The sequence below is a fragment of the Leptopilina boulardi genome, unplaced genomic scaffold (genome assembly GCF_019393585.1).
Source record: "Leptopilina boulardi isolate dan_hultmark-lab unplaced genomic scaffold, ZJU_Lbou_2.1 LbouV2_384, whole genome shotgun sequence".
Lineage (NCBI taxonomy): Eukaryota > Metazoa > Arthropoda > Insecta > Hymenoptera > Figitidae > Leptopilina > Leptopilina boulardi.
This window is the reverse complement of record NW_026137956.1, coordinates 67,355-90,271: the sequence shown is the minus strand read 5'-3', so window position 1 is coordinate 90,271 and position 22,917 is coordinate 67,355. Positions and strand designations below refer to the sequence as shown.

The 22,917-nt window shown below is 25.1% G+C and overlaps 4 protein-coding genes and 1 long non-coding RNA gene across 8 annotated transcripts in view; 2 read left to right on the top strand and 3 right to left on the bottom strand.

The window, feature by feature from the left end:
* Positions 1–22,917, top strand: part of LOC127288394 (cell adhesion molecule Dscam2-like) — a 238,209-nt gene that overhangs the window by 169,557 nt on the left and 45,735 nt on the right. The window lies entirely within an intron of this gene.
* LOC127288380 (uncharacterized) overlaps positions 1–22,917 on the top strand; it is a 108,223-nt gene that overhangs the window by 66,658 nt on the left and 18,648 nt on the right. The window lies entirely within an intron of this gene.
* LOC127288374 (uncharacterized) lies at positions 3,221–6,214 on the bottom strand. Its single transcript, XM_051315781.1, has 4 exons — positions 6,095–6,214; positions 5,553–5,693; positions 3,938–4,093; positions 3,221–3,466 (listed from the first exon to the last, which is right to left on the bottom strand). The coding sequence occupies exons 1-4, from the start codon at positions 6,140–6,142 to the stop codon at positions 3,287–3,289; spliced, it is 525 nt and encodes a 174-aa protein (XP_051171738.1). The 5' UTR covers positions 6,143–6,214; the 3' UTR covers positions 3,221–3,286.
* Positions 10,595–12,374, bottom strand: LOC127288372 (uncharacterized). Its single transcript, XM_051315779.1, has 4 exons — positions 12,238–12,374; positions 11,611–11,751; positions 11,343–11,498; positions 10,595–10,847 (listed from the first exon to the last, which is right to left on the bottom strand). The coding sequence occupies exons 1-4, from the start codon at positions 12,283–12,285 to the stop codon at positions 10,668–10,670; spliced, it is 525 nt and encodes a 174-aa protein (XP_051171736.1). The 5' UTR covers positions 12,286–12,374; the 3' UTR covers positions 10,595–10,667.
* Positions 12,239–19,025, bottom strand: LOC127288376 (uncharacterized). 2 transcript variants are annotated; one of them, XM_051315785.1, is made up of 4 exons: positions 18,932–19,025; positions 15,122–15,259; positions 13,742–13,897; positions 12,239–13,632 (listed from the first exon to the last, which is right to left on the bottom strand). In XM_051315785.1, the coding sequence occupies exons 1-4, from the start codon at positions 18,953–18,955 to the stop codon at positions 13,453–13,455; spliced, it is 498 nt and encodes a 165-aa protein (XP_051171742.1). In that variant the 5' UTR covers positions 18,956–19,025; the 3' UTR covers positions 12,239–13,452. The 2 variants fall into 2 exon arrangements, with proteins under 2 accessions (XP_051171742.1, XP_051171741.1); XM_051315784.1 differs by lacking the exon at positions 18,932–19,025 and adding an exon at positions 15,482–15,644.

Below are 22,917 nucleotides of genomic sequence, written 5' to 3'. Positions count from 1 at the left end.
CTTTTATTCAATTGATTATTCTTTAGTGTATTTTCGAAAAACGTTTTTTAAAGTAGCTGCGACTTTGTGCTGCCTGTACGCTTCTGCCATCTGATGGTGACTGGAAGTAACGAAACATAAACAAATACTTCAAATAATATTATTATTATAATTTCAATATTCAGGTATAGAAGGACAATTAATACAATAGGGTGTCGTAAATGGTTTATTATGACTAGACTTCCAGTCGACTCTATTGTTGTTATGTCCCCTTTTCTCCTTATTTTTCTTTCAAATATTTAATATTTTAATATAATATTTTAACAAAATTTAACTTTTAGACCACAATTATGAAATTCGAAAATTTTTTTTTTGAATCTATTTATTTAAAGTCGAAAATTTAATGTTTTAATTTAATATTTCTCCACAAAAATGTGTTCCCTGCATGCTTCTGCCCTCTGGTGGCGACAGGACGTAACGAAACATAAACAAATATTTTAAGTAATATTACTATTATAATTTCAATATTCAGGTATAGAAGGACAATTAATACAATAGGGTGTCATAAATGGTTTATTATGACTAAACTTCCAGTCGACTTTATTGTTGTTATCTCTCCTTATTTTTCTTTTGGAATATTTAATATGTTAATTAAAATATTTTAATACAAATTAATGTTTTGACCACAATAATGAATCTAATTTGAAAATTCTTTTTTCCTCTAACTAAGATGTATTGGTAGTAATTTTTAAGATGTTTTTATAGTCACTTTTTAGTTATTTAAAATATCTTAGTTTAAGATATTAATAGTATCTTTGCCAAAGGGCTTCACATATTTTTGATGAAAAAAATTTTGAGAAAAAAAGAAAAAAAAATTTATTTGATTCAAATACTTTAAATTATTTAAAAATACTTAATTGGTTCAAATACTTTTTATTTGGTTAAAAAAATATGTATTTGATTCAAATAACTTGAATTATTTGAATCGCATTTATTTGAACCAAATAAATCATATTTTGTTGAATTAACTAATTAATTAAATTGAATAAATGAATTTATTTAATACCTATAAATAATGAGTTACTTGAAACTATTCATTCATTTATTTCACTCAAAAATTTCGTTTATTTGATACAAATAAAATGTATTTGACACAATTTATTTAATTGATTCAAATAAACTGAATTATTTAATACAAATAATTCGTTATTTAATGCTAATACACTATTTTATCAAGACAAATAAAAAAATATTTCAATCAATTAAATATTTATTTGAAGCGATAATAATGATTTACTTGAAACAATTAATTTATTTATTTCACTCAAATATTTTGTTTTATTGAGACAAATAAAAAGTATTTGATACAATAACTTTATTTAATTGATTCAAGTCAACTAAATTATTTAATACTAATACACTATTTAATGAAGACAAATTAAAAAATATTTTAATCAATATTTATTTATTTCATTTAAATATTTCGTTTTTTTTTTATACAAATAAAAAGTATTTGATACAATAAATTTATTAATTCTAATTAATTAAATTATTTAATATAAATAATGCGTTATTTAATGTTAGTTAATACACTATTAATACGCGTTTTTAATGAAAATATATTTACACTTTTTTTGAAAATTCACCTGGGATGATTCATGATAATAATCATGAAGCATATAATTAATTATATTTAATAAATTGCATTGAATTGAAAAATATAATTTAATATCTTAACTTTAACTAAATGATGTTAAGCACTTTTCTGAGTTAGATATTTTGCAAGTTTAAATGCCATCAAGAAGTTAGCATTCGTTTTCACGTAACGTGCGTAGCGTAGTTGGTAAAGCGTTGGGCTCATAATCCGTAGGTCGTAGGTTTGATTCCCCCCATGCGTTAGATTTATTTATTTCTCAGGTTTGCGTTTAATCATTAATTCTATGTATGAATTAGTTGAAAAATGAAAATATGCGATCATAGTATGTAGAAATTACATATTTTTAGATTTATTTATTTGAGTAAGAATTTAATTTAGAAATTGCAGAATTAGTATATAAATATGTTATTTATTTAATTCAAATTTTGATTTATTTGAATAAAAAAATTCTTATATTTTTTGCAAATAAATTATGTATTTGGATCAAATAAAATAATAATTGCCGCAATTAAAGAGGTTTTAGTTTCAATTAAAACAATTACTTATGACAAATAATCGAATATTTGATTGAAGAAAATTTTTAGTTGTTTCAAGAAAAATGTTTTATTAATGCAAATAAATATTTATTTGAATAAAAAAAAATGCAGTGTTGAATGAAATAATTTTCATAATTGATTCAAATAATTATTTATTAGCTTTGAATATTCCATTTATTTGATTTGAATACTTTGTATTTGGTTCAAATACATATTTATTGGATAATAGACAAGTAAATGATGCATTTGGATTAAATACTTTTTATTTGATCCAAATAAAGTTTTTTTCAGTGTATGGGCTCTTATGTAAGATACTTATTGTATCTTATATTTTAGTAACTTTAAAAAACTGACTTTTCTTAGAATTAGCAAGCATCTTTTTTCTAAACATCTTATGAACATCTTATGACAAATATCTAAATTTAAGTTGTTTAAATAAACTTGCCGGAGTAACTTACATTTTAAGATGGAAGAAATATTATAATTCCATATTACATCTTGTAAGTCACTTATTTTTGCAGTGATGTCATCAACAGATTATGATCTATTGATGACTGGTTAGTATAAAGAGATTTAGTTAATTAGCGCCACCAACCTTACTCAATTTTGTTGCACTTCAGGTTTTTAAAATGGACTTTTTATCTGTTTTTTTTTTTTTTTTTTTTAAATAATCATTATTATAAAAACGATAATTCATCGGCTTCTATTTTGTCATATTTCAAAAATTTATTTTGTATATTTTTTATCTATATTGTTTAAAAAAAACAATATGTTTTTTTTTCTTTGAAAGTAATAAATAATAAACGACTTCTAGTTATTTAACCTTTAAACTGCACCATAGAAAAAAAAACCCGCTTAGTGCTTTTAGCGATCTGTCAGAACGCTATTCTTTTTTTATTGTGTTTTTCTAGTGATTTTAAATTATGAAATGACAACTTTCGTATATATTTTTATTTTTTTTATTTTTATTTTTTTAAAATAAAAGATACGGAGTACCCAAAACAGTTCCTTTTTATTGTTAGTCGGTAATGTAGATTTCAAGTCTAAGCCGAGTTATAATTTGATGTATTTAATAACATTTGAAGATACATATTGTTTTGGTTATTATTTTATACTAACAACCAGTCACTGCTCCTCTTAATTGAGCACTGATCATCAAAGGTGCCTTGTCAGAATTGGAATCAGGTTTTTTAGTTTTCACAAATTGAATCGTTGAAAGAATTGGTCCACACTCTTTACCTGCTATTGTTGCATTGTATGTGTTTCTTAAAGGATATCTTAGTGTTATTTTACCCTTAAAAAAATAACGTTTATTTAAAAATAATCACCTTCAAAATTCAAAAAAAAAAACAACCTTTTGAAATATGTGATGCTTTACAATGAAAGGAATCTTAGCTGCAAAAAATTTGAGATTGTGTTTGTGACTTTTGGATGTGTACTGCTTTTGCGCAGACGCAGAATATATCTACTGTCTTTAATATCTATTACTAAACTTTAGTTAAAAATTTTTTTTAACTAAAATCCCTTTTACCATAAAATGTCACATATAAAAATCTATCAGGCAAAATAACTTTTAATCATTTGATTTTACAAAAAAATATTTTACACAAAAATTTGTTGTCCTCAAAGGGGAACATCCACTGGTGTACTTAACTTTGTCCTAAATGACAACTTTTGCCTTAAATATTTCTTTGTAAAATCAAAGTGATTAAAAGTTATTTCGCCTGATAGATTAAAATGGTATACCCTGTATATAGAGCCCTACCGTCTTTATTGGACATCTTTTAGTATGTCTAAAAAATTTAAGCATCCATAGCTTAATGGTTTGATCAAATGAATCATTTGGATATTCTTTACAGAGATTGGCAAGTTCAATTACTTGCAATCGTCCCGTGTCTTCATAAATTTGACTAATGTAAACCTAGAAAAAAAATTAATTAGGGTCAGCCGGGGTAAATCCGAACGCTTTTAGTAAGTTTCAAGAATAACATGAGTTTTTTCTTTTAAAAGACAATACTTCCGGTATTCTGGTGCATGAAGTTGTTACTTTACTTCCATGGAACAATTTTATGGGGTAGCAAAAATTTTTGATAAATTACAATCGCAGAAAACTTAGCGTTCGTATTTACCTCGATACTTTGCAACTTTCCTAAAATACCGGGGTAAATACGAACGCCACTGTATTTCAGAAAAATCTTAGGGGAAATAAATTTAAAGTATTGCAATTGTTAAACTTATATAAAAACTCAAAAAAAATACGATAATAAACCTATTATGTAATAATGCATCATATATAAATACAAAAATCAAACAGGTTAAAAATTAAAATGCATTACACAATTAAAACCTTCAATAACTTTATCAAATCATAACGGATTTTTGCAAAACTTGGTACAGAAAGTATTCAAAATGGCGGACTTTCCTAAAACTTATTTTTAAAAATGATCAAATTTGCTAACTCCAAATTCGTAATCAACGACCCTGAAACCCCCCGAGTAACAATTTTCGAGCGAATCCAATGAATTTTTTAATTCTCCTCCGCCATATTGGATCCGCCATTTTGAATTTTGAAAAACTGACTTCAAATTGGTAATCAGCGACCCCAAAAACCCTAGAATAGCAAATTTTATTAAGATCCTGAAAAACTTTTTTCAACAAACCATTTGGCCAAAAAAAGTGGAACACTCCTTCGAGAGAACAGAGATTAAGTTTTGTGCTTATTAATTACTAACGAGGATACATATAGAAAGAAAAACTTTTTTCTATGTACTTTTATAATGTTAAAATAATAGTGTAATCAAATAAAAACAATTTTGTGTGGCTCTGATATAAGAAAAAATTATTAAAAATACCGTTCGGATTTACCCCGGTTTTCCAATTTTCCGGGGTAAATACGAACGGTCTGATATTATTAATAAAATTTTACAGAAAGCAAAAATGAAAAATAGTTTCTGTTCTAGTATTTATAACAAACAATTATAAATAATAAAATGAATTTTTAGTTTCTTTTTCTTCAAATACGAGACAAAATACTGAAAGAGTGTCATCTTTGATTTTCAATCTTTTTTGAAATACTCGTTATCTTTGTTTATGCTGTTGCTAATTAACAAACGAAAAATGGGATAATACTTAGAATCTTTTGAAGAGGATCTGAGGTCAAAATTCTCATGTCTAACTTCTTTTTCAAAATTTTAATTATGCTGAAATAATTAGCGTTCGGATTTACCCCGCGCTCGGATTTACCCCGGCTGACCCTACCTAATTGTTTTTTATTTCTAATGTATTATTATTATTATTATTATTATTATTATTATTAATAATTAATTATTAATAATTTTTTGCATTAAATGAAAAATGAACATTTTTTTTTCAATACTTACTGTCAAATCATTATAACTGTCAAACTGTTCTGTCCACTCGATCACTGTTTGGCCATTCTTATCTTTTGTTAAATTTATACCAGTAGCCTCTTTGCCCTTTATTACATGTCCCGAAGTAAAAGAGGACTTTCGAATGACAGCCTTAAAGAAGAAGAAAAAAATATTATTTTATCTACTTCTCATAAAATCGTTGCCAAGTTAAGATATCTCACACAGCACATAATATTTTCTAAATATTTCATTGTTATATTGAAAAAAGGAACATTTTTTATATAATTTACAAGTTTTTACATCCCCCCCTCCGAAAAAATACATAGTATAGATTGGAATTTTTGAAAATTTTTATTAAAAACATAACTATTATCTTCTTTGCGCTTCTTTGTTAAAGATATATAATTCAAAAATATTATTTGGAGTAGGGTGTCATCAACAAATTATGGTACGTTGATGATCGATTAATAGAAAGTGAGATTTAGTTAAATTAGAGCGTGGGAATGTAATTATATTTACTTTAAGAAATAAATATATGAAAATAAACTCACATTTGAAAGTGTAACGAGTACAAAAAGTAGAGAAATAACTTTCAACATTGTAAAAATTTTTTTTCTCTTAATTTCAATGTTGAAACTAAATTATTAACAAATGACTTCGCATTTTTATAGCATCAATAATTAAACTGGTTTTTTTCTTTGCGAACTAAATAGATAACATAATGAATTTTTTTTTTTATCTATTTTGTTTAAAATAATCAATATTATAAAAATGATAATTCATCGTCTTCTATTTTGTCGTATTAAAAAAATTTATTTGATAACTTTTTTATCTATATTGTTTAAAAAATTAATAATATGTTTTCTTTTTTTTAAAAAGTAATAAGGAAACAAGTTCTAGTTATTGAAATCTTCTTTAAAAGATAAATATCGTAGATATAGTATATATACTAACCAGTATCGTACGTTATATATATTTCTAATTCTCAATAAATTTTACTTTTAGGAAATCTAAATTTCTGTAAAATTCTACTAGATATTAATAATTATATATCGATATATAAGCGTGACGTTTAACGATATTTTTCCACAAAAACTTTTAAACACACGTTATTCTCTCTAAAAAAAATTCCTTTTTTTTATGTGATGTTAAAATTTTCTCCTATAACTAATGGACCAATATTTCTAAAATTTTAATCACAAATTCATGGACATGGCTGAAACTAGAATTATGTTAAAATTTTGTGTTTCACTACTTTTTGCAATTAAAAAATATAACTTTTGAAAAACTTTTTTTAAACTTCTGCTATTTTGTTATTTTTTCATTAAACATTAATTAATAATGCTAGTTATTCGATCCATAGTTACGGTCGTACTGAATCTAAATCACTTTGGATTTTGTATTTCGGATTATTCTTTAAAAAAAACCCGTGCAGAAATTATGGTCTGGGCCTCTCAAGGACCTTCCCAGTACGCCTGGATTCTGGCAAGGGCCTGACATGGCAAACTGGTAAGGGCCTAGTAATGGCTTGAAACGGTTTTGCCCTACTTAGGGATGAACTTGCCAGGGTCATGAGAGTTTTCCTGGGAATTACCCTATATTTTGTGACAAAAATAACAATCAGTGAAAAATGTACTACAGGCTTATAATAATCAGTTGTAATGAGTAATTGATTGAATCAGTAAGCAACAAAAACTTGTAACAAAACAAAAAAAGAAGAATGCACAATTCTAGCCTGACAAATAATAATCCCAAAGTCGACCCAACTTCAAATATATAGTAACACCAACACTAAACAAAAAAATTAAATATGGAATTAATTATACAATTAACACATTGTTTATTACTGGAGACCTTATATTTACCCCTACCTATTATTATTTAACGCAATCGCTTACATAAATTTTGAAAAATATTTAACGCTCGCTGGGATCGAACCCCCTAACCTAACGCTCCGTTATCTAACACGCTAACCATTACGCCAACTTAACGTGAGAAAATAAATACAAAATTCATTTGATAAGTTGCAACTGAGGAAAATGAAGACTTGAGCAGCAGAACAATAAAGAAACAATAATTATATATAAATTATAATTTATTTTTAATGTTAAATAATTTATTTAACATAAGTTAATATTTTCATTTTTTTATTTTATTAAAACCTAGGAACATAATTTTTCTTATTATCTAAAATATAAATAATATATTAAAAAAATGACAAATAAATTTTAGTTTTTGTAAAGAAAAAATCACTTATTTCTTTTGAGTTGTTGATAAAATTCTGAGATTAAAATTGTTAAATTTTTTTTAAAAATTAACTTAATTAATTTTTCTTTAATTTTTTAAAAAATTAATAATTTTAATGAATAAATTATTTTAATTAATTAAATTAATAAATTGTTATTTAAATAATTTAAAATTCATAAATATTATTATTAAATAATTATTACTTGATAAAATATTTTGCATGGAAATTTAATTTTATTATAGTTTTATTTGGTGTTAAAAATTACTTTTTATTTTGAGGTTATGTCATAAAACCATGGCAAGACCGAGATGCTCTTAGGAATGCCATACTTGTGGACAAACTGGCAAGGGCCTTTCCACTGCCTTGATATGTAGTTTTCTAGGTTATATTGCAAACATGGCAGAACCAAGTAACTGTTGTTTAATCTAGGAAATGCCGGACTTGTGGAAAAACTGGCAAGGGCCATGAGAGAGCCTTACTTAAAGTAGAACTAAGCAGGGAAATTTCTGCACGGGAAGACTTTAAAAAAAATCAACGACAAGTTTTATTTCTTTTTACAACATTTATATAGTCCAGTAAAATTAAACGAAAAACAAGGCATATCATGTTTTAACTCAGGACCTCAGTTTTTTTTTTTTTTTTTTTTTTTGGTAAAATTTCAAAAGGGTCAAATTTGAGAGACTGTATCTAGGAAACTATTAGAGCTGTTGCATTGTTCTTTTTTTCAAATTGTCAGGAATTTTGTCAGCTTCAACTTTCCTGTTGGACATTTTTTCAAAAAATTATTTGTTTCAAAGCTAGATTGAAAATACTGAAAAATACCAAATTTTTGCTACATTCACGAAAAAAATGGGTTTTTTGAAAAAGGTATATCTCGGGCAATTTTTGAGCTACAAGATTGATTTTTTTCAAATTACTCAGAATTTTATATACTTTCTTTTCTTTCTGAACTATTTTTACGCTAAAATGTAATGGGAAGCAGCAATTTGCAAAAAACTGATTTTTTGCACTTTTTTTACAAAAAAAAAAATTAGGTTCCCGAAGGAGTTTGAAGTATACAATTTAGGTATTTTATTTTGACACCAAAATGAAGGGTTTAATCAAAATAAACTGAGGTCCTGAGTTAAAACATCTAAAAATGCTAACTTGACTATTAGAGACGGTTTTCACCTTGTGGGTTAAATTTAATCTTTCGAGAGGTTTAAAGGCAGTAGATATATTCGCGTCTGCGCAGAATGTTGGTTTTTATAACAACAAAAAATATCAAATTGTTTTTATAATTATATATTAATGGTTTTTTTTTTAAATTATACTACAATTAATTAATGTTAAAGTATATTTTCCAATGTAAAATTTTGAGGTTATGTATTTTGATTTTCAATATAACAAATATAATTATATATATATTTATATTATAATATAAGTCAAATATGTTATAAACAATAATTGGCTTGTCTCATTAATGTTAATAAATAAATAAATAATAATAAAGTACCTTATATACTTACCGATATTGATTTGATATTTTTTGTTGAAAAATAAGATGTATAGAAACATTGTGCGCAGACGCGATAATATATATCTACTGCCTTTAATCTCTAGAAAGATTAAATTTAACACACACGGTGAAAACCGGCTCATATAATAGCGTTTTGCCTTTTCACCCCACTTGGAAAGATTCCCCGGAAATTGCCCCCTGGAGGTTCTATCAGAATTCCGCCGGAACTTCCAACGTAATTTCGTCAGAATTCCATCGGAGTTCCAAAGAATTTCCGATGGAATTCCGATTAATTTTTTTCAAAATTTTTAGATTCCTAATTCAGTAGGAACCCCATCGGAAATTCTTTGGAACTCCGATGGAATTCCGACGGAATTACGTTGAAAGTTCCGGCGGAATTCTGATAGAACCTCCAGGGGAGACTTTCCGGGAAATCTTTCCAAGTGGGACTCACGAGCTATTTTAACTTAAATTTAATATAGATTTTTGATTGTTACAAAAAAAAATAATTAGAAATTAAAAAATATTTCAAATAGTATTTATTTTAAAAATTTAAGAAAAGGTAGAAACCCTTATGAAAATTCTTTATAAGAAAATAATGTTAAAGCTGAAATATTTTTAGTATAATGTTTTTTGTATAATATTTTCGCGATTATAGGTAATTTTTTTATAAGAAATTCATTATAAAATTTTTTTCTCAAATAATTATAAAAATATAATTATCAGAGACTCAGTAATGAAATCATTGGAATTTTATAATTATGAAAATGTAATTGTCGAAAATAAATTTTTTAACGTGCAAAAATTAAAATATTATAAAATTAAAATTATAAAAATTTAATTACAGAAATTAATTAATTTTGTATTTTACTGATAACATATATAGTTTTGTAATTTTGTATTTTACTGATAACTATATATAGTTATCAGTAAAATACAAAATTAATTAATTTCTGTAATTAAATTTTTATAATTTTAATTTTATAATATTTTAATTTTTGCACGTGAAAATTTTTTTTTTTTCTATAATTACATTTTCATAATTATAAAATTGTAATGATTTCATTACAGAGTATCTGATAATTATATTTTTATAATTATTTGAGAAAAAAAAATTTTATAATGAATTTCTTATAAAAAATTACCTATAATCGCGAAAATATTATACAAAAAAAAAACATTATACTAAAAACATTTCAGCTTTAACATTATTTTCTTATAAGGAATTTTCATAAGGGAATGGAGGATATTAGGCATATTGTGAAAAGATTGAAATATTTTTTATAAATAAATAAGAAAAAAAAATTCCCTTCAATTAATTATAATTACATTTGACAATATTTTAAGATACACATTTTTCTTCGACATTACAATATAATTAACAACCCTCGCCAGATATTTCTCCTCTAAGTTGTGCACTGAATAACAAGGGAGCATCGTTAGAACCAGGTTTCTTACTTCTAACAACGTGCATGTTTGATACAATTGGACCACAATTTTTAGCTTCACTTGATGCTTCGTACGTGTTAGTTAGTGGATACTTAATTGTTATTTTACCCTAAAAAAAAAAAAAAATAACGTTTTGTTATAATTTTTAATAACTTTCAAAAGCAAAAAACGTTCTTTGATTTTACCTAACTCTAAAAAAAATATAGAATTTATAAATTTTTGCCAAGAGAAAAAAAAAGTTTCAGTTACTTTTTATTCGACTTTTGACATTTTTTTTCTGTAATGTATTATGAAAGTGAAAGAAATACTGCAATTTTTTTTTTCTCTTGTTAAAAAATTCCTAAATTTAATATCATTTTTAGAGTTAGATGTCATTGAAAATATATAGGTATACTTTTAAAAAAATTTTGAAAACTCCAGATTTTTAAAAATTCATAACTCAAAAATTTGGATACTTATTAAAAAAAATTTTAAAAAAAAAATACGTATACCATTTTTTTCTATAAAGAAAAAAAAAATTGAACCAAATTGAAAAGATTTTCGGTAAATTTCACGAGGAATCTTATATATAATATATAGAAATATATAAAATTTAGAGTCTTACCTTCTTTAGTGGACACTTATTGGTGCCTCTAAACTTTCTTAATAGAAAATGCTTAATGATATCCGCGAAAGAACCTCTTTCATAATTAGAGCATAGATTACTGACTTCAACTACTTCTACAATTCCGGTTTTTTCATAAATGTGGCTGAGATAAATCTAAAAAAATTTATTATTTCAACAATATCTTTTAAATTGATTATTATTAAATTATGTTATTACTTTTTTACTGTAATAAAACAATGAAAAAAATTTTTTTTTCAACTCTTACTGTCAAAGCATTATCACTGTCAAATTGTTCTTTCCATTCGATTACAGTTTGGCCTTTACTATTTTTTGTTAAAGTTACACCAGTAGCAAATTTACCTTGAATAATATTTCCTGAATTAAAAGTGATCTCTCGTACTGCTGCCTAAAAAGAAAAATTAATTGATTTTTTTTCATATTTCTTAAAAAAACTGTTAACGAAATTCTCTTCTTTTAAATAGAAGATGTTGTTTATTAATTGGAAAACGTTATTTGATTTTTTAAGTGTTTAAACTAAAATTGATCACATCTTAACTAAAAAAATTTTTTTAATTGCAATTTTTTTTTTTTTTATTAAAAATACGAAAATATGAGGTTGTACTAAATTTTATTTTGACTGTTCGTCCAATTCTGTTTTTATATACATTAACGAAGCTCTCTATATTTTATTTAAATTACAGTCTAAAGTAATTATTTTTTTAAAGCAGTGTTGAGAGAATTTTTCTTTATATTATTATTTAATTATTTCCTGAATTTTTATATTTACTTTGGAGAAAAAATATTTCTTTATTATTTTTTTTTACATTTTTAATTATTTCCTTAAATTATATTTACTTTGAGAAAAAAAAATAATTTATGAAAATTATCTCACATTTGAAACAGCAATGAGTAGAATAAAGAGACAAATAACTTTTAACATTGTTACAAATTTTGTGATGTTATTTTCAATTTTGAAACTAAAGTATTAACAGTTGACAACAAGTTTTTATAGTATATTTAATTGAACCGGTTCTGTTTTTTTTTGCGAGGTAAAAGATAAGATAATGAACCTTGTATCTTTATTTTATAAATAATTATTTTGTTATATTTTTTTTCCTTAAAAAGTAAAAAAATGTATCGATCTCTATTTTTTTCTAATTTTTTAAATTTTATCACCTATATATTTATAATATTGGTGACGTTATATTTTTGCGCAATTTTAATTTGTTTCCAACCAATATCCTACTTTGGGAAAAACTTATTAGAGCCTTGTCAGTTTTTCTTTAAAAGCCCTATTCTGTCAAATATTATATTTTTTATTTCTATTTTTTTCTTTTTTTTATTTCTAATTTATATTTTATTTAAGATTATTACACATACAGTACATAAAACACTTGAGAATAATTTTGAAAAATCTTGCACGCAAGGGGAATCGAACCCTGGACCTTTGGAACGCGAGACGTGTACTTTGACCACACAGCCAAATTGATTTATATATTTTTTACCTATACTACTTCTTTTTAAATATTAAGACTGTACACCTTCTATTTGTGATTTGTTTTTTGTTAATTTTTTTTATATTTAATAATAGTTCACAATCCATTTATAATATAAATTTTAAAAAAATAATAACATATTTTTTTTAAATTGTGAATAAATTAATTGAATAATTACAAATAAGTTGTAAGATTGTTCGATAAAATATTGCCTTTTGCAAAATATAATTTTTAATAGAACTGGTTTTTATTATTGTTTTATTTACGCGATTATATATAGAAAAAATAATTAACATTTTATTCATATTATTAAAAAAAATAATATATATTATATATTTTTCCTTTGAATGAGATAATAAATATTCTAGTTATTAAAATACTAATTTATATGTTTTCCATGTGATGCATTATTAATAAATTACCAATGATTATTTTGAATATATTATTGCAAAACTTATATCAACCTTTTTAAAAATATAAATAAAATTAATTTTAAATATTTCCAAAAAGAATAATGACAAACTCTTTTTTTTTTTTGCTTTAAATTACATATTATATATTTGTCGATATTTAAATAAACTCCATAATGTCTTTGACAATTATATTAATTACTAACAATCATCGCCCGATATAACTCCTCTAAATTGTCCACTGATTAACAATGGAGCCTCGTCAGAATTTGATTTTTTATTTTGTACAATGTGAAGATTTGCAATAATTGGTCCACAATTTTTAGCTTCTTTTGTTGCTTCGAATGTGTCAGTAATTGGATAGGTAATTTTTTTTGTACCCTAAAAATAATATTTTTGTTTTTTAATTATTTTTTTAAAATTAATATATTTGTAAATAATAATTTATTATTATTATTATTATTTATAAAAAATAAAATAAATAAATTACCTTTTTTATTGGACATCTGTTAGTACCTCGAAGTTTTTTAAGAACAAATTGTTTAATAATATTTTCAAATGATCCACTGGGATATTTAGCACAAATATTAGTAAGTTCAACTGCTTCCAAAAGTCCAGTGTCTTCATAAATATGACTGAGATAAACCTAAAGAAAAATTTATTTAATTTTTACTACTCAGACGGTGGTTTAAATAAAAATAAATTGGCACTTAAAAATTCTTTTGGATTATGATTCTTAAATGAATAAAAAACATTTTTCAATAGTTTTTAAAATCAGTGTAAGTGCCCGATTTAAAAAAAATTGAGTTTTTATATAAAAACTGTCTTTTATGAGGAATCAGAATTTATTTAATCTAATAAATACTGTAATAAATGATAAAATAATTACTTATTTTCAATTTTACATATAAATAATTATATTGCTGTAGTGTTTGTGTCCGATTTTAAAAAATTAAATTATAATGTTAAAAGAACGATTTTAAGAGTGACAAAATTCATTTAAGAGAGTCGAATGATCTCTGAAATTTTTTGGCAAGAAGAGACCTTTAATTATCGCTCTATAAAAACGGCACTAAACGTGAAAATGATAAACATTAATTTTAAAATACTTTCTTCTCGAAAGACGGACACTTTTTACAAAAGCAGCTAGAGATCTTTATCTTATATAAATTTCCTAAATCCTAAAGATTATACGAATCCATACAAAAGCACGATTGCAAAACGAAAAATAATATAATGACAGGTACATTACCTCCTGCCGCCGTCAGATGGCAGCAGCATGCAGGGCGCACAAAGTCGCAGCTGTTATTAGATTACTTTTCTACTTTTTGTTTTGCAACCATGTTTTTCTATGGATTCGTACAGTCTTTTGGATTTAGGAAATTTATAAGATGAGGATTTTGGCTGATTTTGTTAAAAGTGTTCGTGTTTCGAGAAAAAAGTATTTTAAAATCAGTACTATTTCACGTTCAGAGCGATAATTAAAGCTCTCTTCGTGCCAAAGAATTTCAGATACCGTTCGACACTCTTAATGCATAAATATAAAAACGAAACAAGAAAATAACTTCATTGTTAATAAATTTATATGAACCCAAATCTAAAACATCTATTATCTATACGCATATAAGTATACATTAAATAAATTCTGGTTCCTCATAAAACACTATTTTTTAATATTTAAAACTCAATTTGTTTTAAATTGGGCACGTAAGCTGATTTTAAAACCTATTGAGAAAAGTTTTTTATTCATATTAGAACCATAATTAAAAATAATTTTTAAGTGCCAATTCATTTTTATTTAAACCTCCTTCTGGCGCACTATTATTATTATTAATTTTTTTTTTTTTGATGTAATAAAAAAAATCCTTACTGTCAAAGGATTGTTACTGTCAAATTGTTTATCCCAAATAATTTCTTGTTGTCCATTATTTATTTTTATACTGATACCACTGGCATATTTGCCTTGAATTATATTTCCCGAAGTGAAACTAATTCGTCGAACTACAGCCTAATAGAAAAAATAAAATAATTTTCTAATATAATTTATTTTCAAAAAAAAAAAAATTTTTTAAATATTTTAGTTGTATTCTATTTTTTAGAATATTAAAAAAAATATATTTTTAATTTCTTGAAAATTCGACTTTTTCTAATTTTTTTTATCTGCAATTTTAAAATTTTTAATATCACATTTAAATTCAACGATAAAAATTACTTCTATATGTATACTCACATTCGAAAAACAAATGAGTGCAAAAAGAAGAAAAATTACTTTCACCATTCTTCATGCTTAATTGTAAAGTTACTTTCAATTTTGCAAAAAAATATTCATAGCTGGCAATATGTATTTATTGTAATTATACAATTGAACCGGTTCATTTTTTTACAAAGCATAAAGATAAGACAAAAAATTTCTTATTATTAGTATTATTAAATTATTATAAATCATAAAAAGATATTAAATTTATTCAAAATTGAAAAAATTAAAATTTAGAAAAAAATTTAAATCTTAGCTACAATATTAATTTGTACCCTCGTTTGTACCCTTATTTATTTACATTTTTCATGAGATGCATTGAACATTTTTTTAAATTAATTTAGGTAATATTTTTAGTTTGAAAATTTATTTTTTTGTGTTTTAAAATTATTATTTTTCAAAACTATTATCTATTTTATTTAAAATATTTTTTATTATAATTTTCCTTAAACAAGTGATAATAATCAAATGACTTTGGAGTTTTTTAAATAATTATACCTAAATAATAATATTGTACTAGACACCAACTGTTGACGTTTAATAATTATTATTTTTTTTAACATTATCACGTTTGCATGAATTCATGCAAAAAATAATTATCTATATTATTCTCATAGTATATTTTTGTTATTATTTTTTTAATTATAATTCTCAAATTAACTATCTAACATTTTATAGGTGAAATTTTAAAATTATCTTCTAATAAAATATTTTAGATAGAAAATATTTTATTATATTTTATTAAGTAAATAAAAAATAATCAATTATTATTTTCAAAATTCAAAATGTTCACAAAAACCCTCGAGTAACAAGTTTCAAGCGAATCGGATCAAATTTTTAATTTTGTCGTCCGCCATATTGGATCCGCCATTTTGAATTTTGAAAAACTGTTGTCAGATTCGTAATTAGCGACCCCGAAAGCCCCCGAGTAACCAATTTCAGGAATATTTAAGAATTTTTTTTTTATCTATTTTATAATTTTATTATACGATTTTGATAAACTAAAAATGTAGTTTTTTCTGATTTGGCAAGTTAAAGAAACCTTAAATAATTTATGTAATTAAAATAATTTAAAAATATTTTCATAGTATCGAAGGGATTTTGGAATTATCTATATACCTGCGTACCATCAATTGAATGTTTATATTGAAGGACAAAGGATACCATAAACCAAAGATCATAAACAATGTGGTTGAAAAATTCCAAAGATAATTGAATCAGATATAAAGTTTCTAATTTAGTAATTTTAAAATTAAAATTTAACTTGTGTGTATAAAAATAAATTTTTTTTGTCGTGTTTTTAGTAAATTTTTTATTACGGGAGTGTTCAAAATTCTTAAAATCGCGATCGCTTATATCTTTTAGAGAAATTATTTTTATTCTTTATTTAAACTTGGTTTCGAGAGTGTGTTATTTTAAAAATTAAATTTTTTTTAAATCTCGTGTGTTTCAAACAGATGGCATCATTCGCAGACTAAGGTTAGAGACACACACACACATATATATATATATATAAATTACGTGCAATTGTTTTTCTATTAAAAAAATTTAAAATATTTCATTAAACAGACTTCTCCCTCCTTAAATTAGAATATATTATAAAAATTAAATCCATTTATTTATTAAAATTATACTAGGGTAACTGCACCAGTGGTGGATCAGTTAAGCCCCTTAATTTTCTTTTTTTGACTTTGAAGTTCTGTATAGGTTGTTTTTAGACAAATTCGAGGTTATTCTTTATAGTATTATGGACCAGATAGTCCCAATAGACATTTCCTTCAAGGTTAGACTTAATTTTGACACCTACGTTTACTTTAATGCTCCATCAAAGATAATTTGTCAATGATCCTATTCTGGATCACTGTTTGCACCAGTCATGGTTATAGATTGCTCCAGTGGTGGATCACTTAAAAAATCATACTAAAAAACATTGCATTTTAAAATTACGAGACTGAGACGTTTTGCAACTTTTATAAGGCTTTACGGACAGATTTTCAAATTCACTTTCCTATCCATATCCCCTCCTCTTTCATTTCTATAGGTATAATGTGACTAAATATTAATTAATCATCTTTTTATTAGAATTTTTGGTAATAAATAAATAGAAACTCTTAAAGCTTCAGTTTCAATGATAAATAACATTTATTAATTCTGGGTATTTTAATTCAACAAAAATTTAACAATTTGAAATCAGGGTGTCGATTACGTAACTTTCCCACTTCCCACATCTCACTTCCCACATTTTACATCCCACTTCTCACTTCCCACATTTTACATCCCACATCCCACATCTCACTTCCCACATTTTACATCCCACATCTCACTTCCTACATTTTACATCCCACTTCTCAATTCCCACATCCCATTTCCCACATCTCACTTTCCACATTTTACATCCCACTTCTCACTTCCCACATTTTACATCTCACTTCCCACATTTTACATCCCACATCCCACATCTCACTTCCTACATTTTACATACCACTTTCCACATCCAACATCTTGTGGGAAATGGGAGAGATGTGAGAAGTGGGATATAAAAGGTGGGAAGCGTGATAAGAAAAGTGTAATGTACAATGTGAGATGTGAAGTGTGAAATGTGGGAAGTGAGATGTGGAATGTGAAATATGGGAAGTGGGATGTGGTATGTGAAATATGGGAAGTGGATATGAAATATGGGAAGTAAGAAGTGAGATGTGAAATATGGGAAGTGGGATATGAAATATGGGATGTGGGATGTAAAATGTGGGAAGTGGGATGTAAAATGTAGGAAGTGAGATGTGGGATTTGGGAAGTGGGATATGAAATGTGGGAAGTGAGATGTGAAATATGGGATGTGGGATGTAAAATGTGGGAAGTGGGATGTAAAATGTAGGAAGTGAGATGTGGGATTTGGGAAGTGGGATGTAAAATGTGAGAAGTGAGAGGGATGTGGGATGTAAAATGTGGGAATTGGGAAAGTTATGTAATCGACCCCCAGGTGTTAACAATTAATAAACATTTGAATTAGTGTTAACTAAAATTTAACTCATAAAATTTTCAATAAAACAATGCGTCAACAGGCGAAAAGTAGGACTGATCTACCACTAGATTTTGTTACTTTTTTGGTTCCAGTCGTGGATCACCCCAAAACAATGGACACGCGCTACTTACAGACGTAAATATTGTTCTCAGGGCTCTGTGGGGATGAAACGAAATGCCTCCTATTGTGAAAAGAATTAAAAATTGTCCTAAAATGGCTCCAAAGCTTTCTATTCCAAAATATACTCTTAACTTACATGTTAAGGAAATCTCTTGTTTTCTGTCACCACTTTAGTAATTGTTGTCCTGCTTTCTTCGCGATGAATTTAAAAATTTTTTTAAATTGTAATATTGATCTGTATAACTTTCTTAACAATTACCGACACTTGCGGTTCATTTACTTACAAACGTGTAAACACAAATGACCATTTTTCTCGCAGTTGATCCACCACTGGTGCATGATCCACCACTGGTGCAGTTACCCTATTATTATACAATTTTTATTATAACTAGGAAAATTACACGCGCGCAAGCGCGCGTCCAACTTTGGATGCGATCGTTGTTTTAAAATAATAATAATTCTGCATTAGTGGAGTAATAAATTAATAATAGGTATATTTCTAATTTTCACGTTATCATTTATTTATACACAGAAAAAAATGAGTTTGATGTTATATAAATAGTGATTTTTTAGTTAAGCCACCTCATAATTAGTTAATACAGCAAAAATAATTTAGCTAAGTTAATTTTTAAATTTAATAAACTTGTAAAACTATTAGTTCGATTGTTGACGGTAACAACAATGAAAACCCAAGGAAAAACCTATCAAAAAAGTGATGATAAGAAAAACAAATTAAAACCAATAGTTACAATTGGCGGAGTAAATTTTGTTAAATCAATTCTAGTATCGCCAACATAACCGTCGCCACTTGAAATGCCGAGAAAAATTAATTATGTTGTGTCAATTATGATTAAAATATTCTTTGTCACTTATGTATACTGTATACAAAAAGGCAGAGATTGTTGGGATAAAAGATATTACTGACGAATGGATTTTCTTATTGACAGAATGTATATAACGAGTGAGATCATTTTTTTGTGAATTGATAGTAAAAAAATAAGATTTTTAAGTAAAAATTTTAAAATATAAATATTAAAATTTTAGAAATAAATATTTTTGATAAAGTCAATGTTCGATGATTTTTTATAATCTTTAAAATTACAAAAAATTAGTTTTGCTAAATATTTTTTTGTATTTTCTATAAATATTTCGTTGCAAAAGAAAATTTAAAATTTATGTTTTTTTTTCAAAAAATTTAATAAATTGATAATTAATAAATATTAAAAAATTATGTAATCAAAAAGAAAATTAAATTAACGGAAAATTATTAATTATATTTTAAAAAGTATTATAAGCAATTAAAAAATATTTAAAAATTTTGAAAAAATAAAACCCAAAAAAAACTTTGTAATGTTTTAAACTTTAAACTTAAATTAAAATCAAATTGAAAATTTTTTAAAAAAGCTAACTATTTTTATATTGTTTACAGATAAAAAAATATAACAATAATTTAATAATTAAAAATAAAAACAAATTAATAATAATAAATTTATGAATAATAATATGTAATGAATAATAATGAATAATGAAAAAATAATGAAAGAAATAATAATTATAAGTTAAAATGTTCTAATTATCTGTAATAATCATTATATAAAAAAATGTATGTTTTTCTAATAATATTTATTAATATAAAGGTCCAAAAAAATCACTTTTTAAGTAAAAACAATTGTTTATTTAAAAAATACAACAAAAAATAATGCAAAAAATTCACTTTTTTCTGCAACTCCAAATAAATTGGTTTAAAGATCAAAATTTTCCTTATTTTTCAAGCTTTAATACCGCACAAGAAACATAGAGTCCGAGAAAATATTCAACTCACAATTTTTTAAACAATGTTTGTTTACTTTTTTGTATTTTATTTACTGTGAAACGTCTGCTAAAGCTGCGCGCGACGTTTGGAAGTTGTCGCTTTCCTTATTGAGCAGAAGCTCATTACACTAGCGTAGTAAAAAACATGTTGTGTGAAAAGTGAGGTTTTTCATCCTTCAAAAATGTTTTTTATGATTTTTTACTGCAAAGTAGATAATTAAAAACCATTCAATGTGATAACCAGTAATTTTTACGTTTCGTTTAATGACAACATAACCTCACTTTTTGCACAACATGTTTTATACTACGCTAGTGCAATGAGCTTCTGCTCAATAAGGAAAGCGAAAACTTCCAAACGTCGCGCGCAGCTTTAGCAGAGGTTTCACAGTAAATAAAATACAAAAAAGTAAACAAACATTGTTTAAAAAATTGTGAGTTGAATATTTTCTCGAACTCTATGTTTCTTGTGCGGTATTAAAGTTTGAAAAATAAGGAAAATTTTGATCTTTAAACCAATTTATTTGGAGTTGCAGAAAAAAAGTGAATTTTTTGCATTATTTTTTGTTGTATTTTTTAAATAAATAATTGTTTTTACTTAAAAAGTGATTTTTTTGGACCTTTATATTAATAAATATTATTAAAAAAATGTTTCATTTAATTTGGAAAGGTTATTTCGAAAAGTGATAAAAAAAACTCCTGGAATGGCACGTATATATAATATAATAAATTTATAAATAATAATAAAAATTGTATTATAATTGGAACTTTTTTTTCTATAAATACCAAGTAGGAAATATACTGGTGCTGCACACAATCAACAATATTTTTTTTTAACTGTCACTTAGTATATGACGATGAATAAAAATATCCATCGCGTTAACAATAAAATATTACGAAATCAAGAATTGTCAAAATTTTAGAAAAACAAAAGGAACAAAATACGACTAACTTCAAGTGTGGACAGACGGAATGAATGAATGAATACGGAAATTATTATAGTTAATAAATAATTAATAATTATACATTTGTATATTTTAACTATTCAATTTTTTTTAATTTTTTCAAACTTTTTATTGTCTGTTATAGATTTTTGAAATAAAATATTTCATCACAGTGTATAAGATTTTGTCTCAATGGAATTTTTTAAAAAATAACAAAAATGGGATTTTAATTTGAATAGAATCCGCTATAAAGTGAACTAGAAACACAAATTTTAATTGAAAATTAACAAAGTGGCTGTGATTTTTCAAAAAACGTGGAAAAACTTCGGTTTTTGATTCTTGAAAAATCCCTCACTATTTTGTTTCTGTTTAATAAAAATTTTTTTTTAGTTCACTTTATAGTGGATTCTATACTTACTACCTAAATAGGTAAAATTCCAGTTTAATTTATAAATAGTTCCAGTGAGCCAAAATCTTACTGCGAAAGTAAATAACATAATTACAATTATTTTTATTATTATTATTATTATTATTATTATTATTATATAATTGTATATCTATTAGGATGGCGCAAAAAATTCTATTTTAAAGAAGTCCTTTGGTTTTCCTTAATATGTCTCCGAAACATTATATATACATGAAAACCTATCCCCGATTTGTATAATTGAATGTGAAATTAAAGTAAACGCGTTTATTGGATATTTGCCAATAAATTAGTGAAGCGAATTAAAAAGGGGGTCTTTTTTTGTACAAAAGGGTAACTTTTTTTTACGTGGGTGAGGGGAATTCCAAGTTAGACGGATGAAATTAACCGTTGAACCTGACATGGAAGCCTTATGCTTTCGAGGAATTACAATGTCCGTCATGAGTTGTATTATAGCAAGAGGGTTTCGATTACGTTGGAGAGTGAGAGAGAGAAAGGTGGTAGGCCAGACGAGGAGGTAAACGTTAGGCTATGTCTGGTGTCTATAGATAAGCGCAAAGAGGCAAAGGGTAAATGTTAAACCTCATCTAACCTTCCCTTTCTTATACTCTAATATTATATACGTATATACTCAATTTTGATAAATTGAGATGATGAATTCTCCCCTTCAAATATAAATTCATATCCATTAGTATTCAATAGAGATATTTTCACCATAATTTTCTCTCTGCTTGATGTAAATACGTAAGGTAGATTTATTTTTTTGGGTTTTCATGTTCAAATTACTGTATGCATGCTCTTTATTTAAAAAAATATATCTAAAAGAAAAATACACATGAAAAACTCTTCTCATGTATGAAAATAGTTAAAAGTTTCCTCGTTTTTCATCTTATGCAGACATTTTATGTTTATTATTTTTTTTTTTACCAACAGTTCTACGTTTTCCAAATGCACGTTTTCTTTTCTCCTCTGCTTTTTTTTTTACTCTCGTACATTTTAGTCCGCGTTTCTAAATTTATATAGCTGCATATTATATGTATGCATGTCTTTATATAACGTATACTTGCTCATTTTTAGACATTTTATGTTGTCA

What these genes read in the sequence shown, in the direction of transcription:
- LOC127288374 (XM_051315781.1), bottom strand. Translation starts at nt 6,142, where the DNA reads ATGTTGAAAGTTATTTCTCTACTTTTTGTACTCGTTACACTTTCAAAT. An exon ending in TACTCGTTACACTTTCAAAT is followed by an intron (nt 5,694 to 6,094) that starts GTGAGTTTATTT and finishes TTCTTCTTTAAG; the next exon opens with GCTGTCATTCGAAAGTCCTC. An exon ending in AAAGATGTCCAATAAAGACG is followed by an intron (nt 3,467 to 3,937) that starts GTAGGGCTCTAT and finishes TATTTTTTTAAG; the next exon opens with GGTAAAATAACACTAAGATA.
- LOC127288372 (XM_051315779.1), bottom strand. Translation starts at nt 12,285, where the DNA reads ATGTTAAAAGTTATTTGTCTCTTTATTCTACTCATTGCTGTTTCAAAT. An exon ending in TACTCATTGCTGTTTCAAAT is followed by an intron (nt 11,752 to 12,237) that starts GTGAGATAATTT and finishes TTTTCTTTTTAG; the next exon opens with GCAGCAGTACGAGAGATCAC. An exon ending in ACAGTGATAATGCTTTGACA is followed by an intron (nt 11,499 to 11,610) that starts GTAAGAGTTGAA and finishes AAATTTTTTTAG; the next exon opens with ATTTATCTCAGCCACATTTA.
- LOC127288376 (XM_051315784.1), bottom strand. Translation starts at nt 15,529, where the DNA reads ATGGTGAAAGTAATTTTTCTTCTTTTTGCACTCATTTGTTTTTCGAAT. An exon ending in CACTCATTTGTTTTTCGAAT is followed by an intron (nt 15,260 to 15,481) that starts GTGAGTATACAT and finishes TTTTTCTATTAG; the next exon opens with GCTGTAGTTCGACGAATTAG. An exon ending in ACAGTAACAATCCTTTGACA is followed by an intron (nt 13,898 to 15,121) that starts GTAAGGATTTTT and finishes ATTTTTCTTTAG; the next exon opens with GTTTATCTCAGTCATATTTA.